Below are 8,345 nucleotides of genomic sequence, written 5' to 3' on the forward strand. Positions count from 1 at the left end.
ACCACAAGTAAAACCAAATTGATTATGGGTCATCGACTGTAGAAATAGACGTGATTTAAGTGAATATCGGAAGGGCAATCTATTGCGATGTTTTTTTCGTTCCACATTTGACCATTGTGATCGAGCAATCCAACGATGTATAGATAGCCAACAAATACGATTATATGATGGTAAATCGGCGATAAGAAAATTAAGACTGCTTATAAGACAGAATATTGCTATTAAGATAAATGTAGAAAGTGTATTCTCCAAATACATCTTGGTTTGATGACTATAGAATAATAAACAAATTACCACCAAAGATTTAGATATTAATTCGAGAAATAATAATATATCTCTAAGGGTTAAATTGAATTTGTTAGTTTCACTATAGAGATAGACATATTGGTAATGAAATCGATACCATAATAATTTTTGAACTGTTCTTGATGATTGAAATGAATTTTTAAATATATTCATTGATTTTATTGATAATTGTTTGAAACGAATGCGAAAAAATTCAATAATAAACACAATGAAACTTAAAAATATGAACGAATCACCAATTATGAATATACATTGACAAATATATGAGAAAAAAAATATTGATGTCAGTAGAAATTTTCTAAAACTGATCTGACCACTATCATATAAATGAAAGGAAAAAAAATTAAACATAATATCAATAGCCAATAAACCGATAGTAAAAATACGATATGAAATAGTTGAAATGAAACAAGATTTTTGATAAAATTGTGTTAAATGATAACGATATTCAGTTGATAATTCATTATCATTATAATGCCAATATTCAATTAGAAATTCATTAATTTTTGATTTATAATGTATAAATTCATTCAAATGATGATAATATAAACATTCACGTAGAAAAAATACAATAATCATTTCTATAAATATAAAATCATTTCTTTTTAAATTAACAATTTCATCATATATTTCAGTACTTATAAAGTAATCATTGCAAGGTAATACAACGCAAATTATTAAAAATAAAAGACTCATCCATACATTGATTGCTGGAAAAATAGATCGTTTGATTTTTGAAAATGTCCATGAAATGTTTTGATGTTCATAATCAAAAAGATCATAATCAATTCGTAATGCATGAAATTTAATTGTTTGAAATCCATTTCTAATAAAATGTTTAATTTCAACAATTTTATTGTTGGATTTTTTGAATGGATTGAAAATCATGTTGTTGTTGTTGTTGTTGCAAGTTGGAATGTCAAAAAAAAGATAAAATCAAAATTGTAAAGATTCAAATATTCATCATACTTAAGGAAATGAACAAAAGCAAAGCAAAAAAAAATCCATAGAAACGTGTACAAAAATCTATTCTTGGATTTTCAAAAAAAAATGAAAGAAAAAGAAAGAAAACTTTCGTGATTGAATGAAAAATATGATCATTTTGACAGAAAGACTTTCAAAAAAAAAAAAAAAAAAAAAAACACAAACAAACCTTTTGCATTTCTAATGAATATTACATACACATACATTTCGATAAATCGATTAGTAATAACAAAAATGAAAATAAAAACACCCATACTTTTTTTTTCTCAAGAAAAAAAACGGAATGGAAATAGTGATAGTTTCAACTTAATTATAATATATACCGGAATTTTTTTTTGAAAAAAATCATTATCGATTATAAATTTTATGAATATTTTTTAAAAAAAAAGAACTATAGTTTTTTTTATTAGGTTTGTGATAGGCAAATTTTTTTATAAAATTTAATGGCCATATGAAAATTCATGATAAACATTTGAATGTATTTGAATTTGGATATGAAAAACAATCGACCACAAGTAAAACCAAATTGATTGTTGGTCATCGATTGTAAAAATAGACGTGATTTAAGTGAATATCGTAGCGGTAATCTATTGTGAGATTGTTTTCGTTCCAAATTTAACCATTGTGATCGAGCAATCCAACGATGTAAGGATAACCAACATAATCGATTATATGATGGCAGTTGAGCTATACGAAAATTAAGACCGCTTATTAAACAGAATATTGTTATAAAAATTAATGTGACGAGTGTATTCTGCAAATACATTTTCGTTTGATGACTATAGAATAATAAACAAATTACGACTGTAGATTTAGACATTAATTCAGTGATCAATAATATAAATCGAACAGCTGAATTGAATTTATATGTTTCACTATAGAGATAGACATATTGATAATGAAATCGATACCAGATTGATTTTTGTATTTTACTAGATGATTGAAATGAATTTTTAAATATATTCATCGATTCAATTGATAATAGTTTGAGTCGGATGCGAAAAAATTCAATAATAAACACAATAAAACTTAAAAGTATTAATGAATCACCAATTATAAATATACATTGACAAACATATGAGAAAAAAAATATTGATGTCAGTAGAAATTTCATCAAACTAATCTGACCATTATCATATAAATAAAAGGAAAAAAAATTAAACATAAAATCAATAGCCAATAAACCAATAGTAAAAATACGATAAGAATTAGTTGAAATGAAACAAGATTTTTGATAAAATTGTATTAAATAATATCGATATTCCGATGATAATTCATTATCATTATAATGCCAATATTTAATTATAAATTCATTAATTTTTGATTTATATTTGATAAATTGAAGCAAATGATAATAATATAAACATTCACGTAGAATAAATACAATAATCATTTCGATAACAATAAAATCATTACGTTTTGAATTAACAATTTCATCATATATTTCCATACTAATTAGATAATCATTATGTGGCCATAATACACAAAGTGAAAGATATAATAAACTTATACATCCATTGATCAACAAGAAAACGGAACGTTTAATTTTTGAAAATGTCCAACAAATATTTTGATGTTCATAATCAACAAGATCATAATCAATACGTAAAGCATAAAATTTAATTGTTTGAAATCCATTTCTAATAAAATGTTTAATTTCAACAATTTCATTGTTGAATGGTTTGAATGGATTCATGGTTGTTTGGAATGCGAGAAACAAAGATAATAATCTGAAAAAAAATTCACAATAGTTTCACAATATATATTATATTCAATATATTTGAGGAAATAGAAAAAAAAATTCCATAGAAACGTTATGTCCGAAATAAAATTCTTCAATTTCCAAAAAGAAAAACAAATTTATGAATGAATGAAAGGAAAGTAAGAACAAAAACAAAACCATCATTAATTTTGTACGTTTTCTTCTAAATGTCTGTCTGGTACGAAACATTCAAATATTCTTATGATCAATTGATCGATCAATAACAATAGAGAGAGAGAAAAAAAACAATAAGAAATATTATACATTAGTACCTAGATAGAATGATATTTATATCAAAAATTTTTTCCCCGAAAACTATTAGATGGAAAAAAAAACTTTGTAGAAAGTCTATGCCGGAAAAGTTTTTTTTTATTGATTATGAATTTCATGAATATTTTTTCCTAACTCTCTTTTGGAATGATTTGGAAAACAAAATGAATTATAAAGTTTTTCAAAAAAAAATTTCAAAGAAAAAGAATTATCTGCATGATAATATTTATTGAATTTAGTGGCATAAATTTTATTTGGAAAAAATTTCTATTTAATTTTGACAAAACGAAATTACAGAAAACAAATATGCAATCAGTTTTTTCATTTGGTTTGTGATAAGCAAATTTTTTTATAGAATTTGATAGCCATATGAAAATTCATGATAAACATTTGAATGTATTTGAATTTTGATATGAAAAACATACGACCACAAGTAAAACCAAATTGATTATGGGTCATCGACTGTAGAAATAGACGTGATTTAAGTGAATATCGGAAGGGCAATCTATTGCGATGTTTTTTTCGTTCCACATTTGACCATTGTGATCGAGCAATCCAACGATGTATAGATAAACAACAATTTTGATTATATGAAGGTAAATGAGCTATACGAAAATAGAGACTGTTTGTTAAACAAAATAATGCTACGAATATGAATGTGGTGACTGTATTCTGTATATGCATCTTGATTTGATGACTATAAAATAATAAACAAATTACGACCAAAGATTTTGAACAAAATTCAGTAAACAATAATATATTTCGAAGTACTAAATTGAATTTATCAGTTTCACTATAAAGATAGACATAATCAGAATGGAATCGATACCAGAATAATTTTTGCTCTATTCTCGATGATTGAAATGAATTTTCAAATATATTCATTGATTTCAATGAAAATTGTTTGAAACGAATACGAAAAAATTCAATAACAAAAACTAAGAAACCAATCACCATAAATGAATCACAAACTATGTAAATACATTGACAAATGTACAAAAAGAAAAATATTAATGACAATATGAATTTTAACAAACTAATCTGACCATTTTTATATAAATAAAAACCAAAAAATTCTGTTATAAAATTGATAGCCAATAAACCAAAGGTAAAAATTCGATAAGAAATAATGGAAATCGAATAAGATTTTCGATAAAATTGTATTAAATGATTTCGATATTCCAATGATAATTCATTATCATTATAATGCCAATAATTAATTAGAAATTCATTAATTTTTGATTTATATTTTATAAATTCATTCAAATGATGAATAAATAAACATTCACGTAATATGAATACAATAATCATTTCGATTGCAATAAAATCATTTCTTTTTGCATGAACAATTTCATCAAATGTTTCGATACTAATAAAATAATCATTATGTGGCCATATTACATAAGATAAAAGAAACATTGTTGATATCCATGAATTTAATGCCAAAATTATTGCTCGTTTAATTGATGAAAATGCCAAAGAAATTTTTCGTTGTTCATAATCAACCAAATCATAATTAGGGTTACCAGATCGGCGGAGGGCCAGAGGAGGACATTTTTTTTTTTTTTTTTGCAAATGTATCCCAGGCTCAATTAAATCGCTCTTGTGCGCAAACCAGGGAAATTATACGGCCCAAACTCCATGTATTCGTAGTTTAAACAGTTTTCGATGTTTTGGAAAAGTTCCAATTTCACTTTCATATTTTCAACTGTCCCATTAGCATTGCAGCTCAAACAAGAAATGAAAATTTTTAATTTTTAATTCAAAATGGTTCATTTGATCCAAATTTCAAATCTTCTCATAACAAATATAAATTGGGAATCTATAATGAAGAATATCTTCAATTAACAAATACAAATTTCCAATCTAACATGAAGAATATCTTTTTATAACAAATACAAATTTCCAATCTAAGGTGAAGAATATCTTTTTATAACAAATACAAATTTCCAATCTAACATGAAGAATATCTTTTTATAACAAATACAAATTTCCAATCTAAGGTGAAGAATATCTTTTTATAACAAATACAAATTTCCAATCTAAGGTGAAGAATATCTTTTTATAACAAATACAAATTTCCAATCTAACATGAAGAATATCTTTTTATAACAAATACAAATTTCCAATCTAAGGTGAAGAATATCTTTTTATAACAAATACAAATTTCCAATCTAACATGAAGAATATCTTTTTATAACAAATCCAAATTGGTAATCTAACATGAAGAGAATCTTCAATCAACAAATACAAATTTCAAATCTAACATGAAGAATATCTTCATTCAACAATTACAAATTTCCAATCTAACATGAAGAATATCTTTTTATAACAAATACAAATTTCCAATCTAAGGTGAAGAATATCTTTTTATAACAAATACAAATTTCCAATCTAACATGAAGAATATCTTTTTATAACAAATCCAAATTGGTAATCTAACATGAAGAGAATCTTCAATCAACAAATACAAATTTCAAATCTAACATGAAGAATATCTTCATTCAACAAATACAAATTTCCAATCTAAGGTGAAGAATATCTTTTTATAACAAATACAAATTTCCAATCTAACATGAAGAGAATCTTCATTTAACAAATCCAAATTGGTAATCTAACATGAAGAGAATCTTCAATCAACAAATACAAATTTCCAATCTAACATGAAGAGAATCTTCATTTAACAAATCCAAATTTGTAATCTAACATGAAGAGAATCTTCATTCAACAAATACAAATTTCCAATCTAAGGTGAAGAATATCTTTTTATAACAAATACAAATTTCCAATCTAAGGTGAAGAATATCTTTTTATAACAAATACAAATTTCCAATCTAAGGTGAAGAATATCTTTTTATAACAAATACAAATTTCCAATCTAAGGTGAAGAATATCTTTTTATAACAAATACAAATTTCCAATCTAAGGTGAAGAATATCTTTTTATAACAAATACAAATTTCCAATCTAAGGTGAAGAATATCTTTTTATAACAAATACAAATTTCCAATCTAAGGTGAAGAATATCTTTTTATAACAAATACAAATTTCCAATCTAAGGTGAAGAATATCTTTTTATAACAAATACAAATTTCCAATCTAAGGTGAAGAATATCTTTTTATAACAAATACAAATTTCCAATCTAAGGTGAAGAATATCTTTTTATAACAAATATAAATTGGTAATCTGAAAAGTTGTCGTTATTAAGGTTCTCGTTTTGAACATAATCAAGCCACAGAAGGAAATCAATTTGATCTGCGTCTTTAAAATCCAATTCCTTCGTTTTGTAAATTTTAGTCACAATTGCTTTATTGTTTTGGTATTGAATTTGATCCTTATAAATTCTTTGCCGAGAAAAATTTTGTTTCATACAGCATATGCCTCAAAACTTAGGCTTGTTTTGTCTCATCTTCGACTATATTATTAAGAAGAATATAATTGTTCATCTCGTTCAGCTGATTGATTGAGCAAAAACGGAAAGAATAAAGAAAGATTTTGATGATAGCTGAGAATCTTCTTCTTTTCCAATAGTTGATTGTGAATCGTGAATAGCAATAGTAAATTACATAATTTCGATTGCTGAAGTTCGATATTATGAGATATCACGACTTATATATCATTTCGAGAAAAAACCACGTTTTCACATTAACATAGACAATGAATGTGAGGGAATTTCATTCATTCTCTAAATTGTTTAATAATTAATGAAATTAAAGAAAAAACACTCATACCTTGAAACCTTTGGAATTTTCCAGTTTTGATTTAAATATGTTTTTAGTTCGATTCACAAATTCGAAATTCAACATTTCAATTAATTAAAAACAAAATTCTTAGGTAAACAATTCGGCTTATGATCCAATGAATAAGAAAAACATCAATCATTTTGTCGCAAGTAAGGTTCGATAAAATGTAAAATGAAAATCAATCTAATCATTCGTATTTTCAATCAAATCATGACACAAAATAAATTTTGGCGGAAAATAAATTTTGGTTTTGTCTGTCTGTTATTCTGTTCTAATGTGACCGCGGCCTTAGGTTGGATTGGTTAGTTGCGGATTTTCTTTATGTTTCAGTGTATGAAAAAGATTTATACTCATTATTCAGCTTGTTTAGTGCACCAATAGTTATGCGAAAGCATTTACCAATTTTATACACGACAGTTTTAAAAAGTTATTACATGAAGGTCTATTAAAATTGAATAATTTTCAAAATTTTTTTAAAAATTATATGAAAGGAGGACATTTTCATGCTCAAGGAGGACAGGAGGACAAAATTTCTGAAAGGAGGACATGTCCTCCCGTCCTCCCCGTATCTGGCAACCCTATCATAATCAATACGTAATGCATAATATTTTATTGATTGAAAACCTTGTCGAATAAAATGTTTGATTTCGATATTTTCGTTGAATCGTCGAAATGGATTGAAATAATTCATTATGATGATGATGATTATGATGTTGGTTGTTGGAAAGCAAAAAATAAAATGCCATGTAGGTTTCTGAAAAATATTCTAAATATTGGAACGAAACAAAACAAAAATTCTATAGTAAAAGAGTTTTTGAAGTTTTTTAGTCAAAATGAATTGCCAAAAAAAAAAAACTTTTGACAAAAAAAAACTTTTGACAACCTACAATCGGAGATGGTTTTCGTTTGAAAAAAAAACAATTAAAAAAAATAACAATAATAATCATTATTCATGTATATATCCTTATATCTACATAACACACATATATTTCATAATGAAATGATAGTTATAAATTACATTTGTATTTTTTTTCTACGAAAAAAAAACCCAGATGACGAAAATAAAAAAAAATCGAAACAGTTAAAAAATGTTTAGGTGAAAATTTTTCATTCATTAATCATAAATGTTTTTTGTATTTTAATATGAAGAAAATAATAATAATAAGGATATGACAAAATGAATTTGAAAACAAAATTTTAATGAATCGAAAAATAATTAATAATAATGATTATAAATGAATTATAAATTCTATTCTACTGAATAATATTCGATAATTATT

The 8,345-nt window shown here is 24.8% G+C and overlaps 1 protein-coding gene across 1 annotated transcript; it reads right to left on the reverse strand.

Annotated features, from left to right (window-relative positions):
* Positions 1-1,696: 1,696 nt before the first annotated feature.
* On the reverse strand, positions 1,697-2,986 carry LOC113797649 (uncharacterized). Its single transcript, XM_075825253.1, has 2 exons — positions 2,310-2,986; positions 1,697-2,222 (listed from the first exon to the last, which is right to left on the reverse strand). The coding sequence occupies exons 1-2, from the start codon at positions 2,984-2,986 to the stop codon at positions 1,697-1,699; spliced, it is 1,203 nt and encodes a 400-aa protein (XP_075681368.1).
* Positions 2,987-8,345: the final 5,359 nt, after the last annotated feature.

Source organism: Dermatophagoides pteronyssinus, unplaced genomic scaffold (assembly GCF_027571235.1).
Source record: "Dermatophagoides pteronyssinus isolate colony J.1.1.1.1 unplaced genomic scaffold, Derpt_VIB-CSIC_2022.12 sq0003, whole genome shotgun sequence".
Taxonomy (NCBI): domain Eukaryota; kingdom Metazoa; phylum Arthropoda; class Arachnida; order Sarcoptiformes; family Pyroglyphidae; genus Dermatophagoides; species Dermatophagoides pteronyssinus.

Bases quoted from the DNA above. Each gene is read 5' to 3' on its own strand.
- LOC113797649 (XM_075825253.1), bottom strand. From the start codon at position 2,986: ATGAATCCATTCAAACCATTCAACAATGAAATTGTTGAAATTAAACAT. The intron at 2,223-2,309 runs GTTTATTATTGA...TCAATCATCTAG, and splicing joins ATACTTTTAAGTTTTATTGT to TAAAATACAAAAATCAATCT.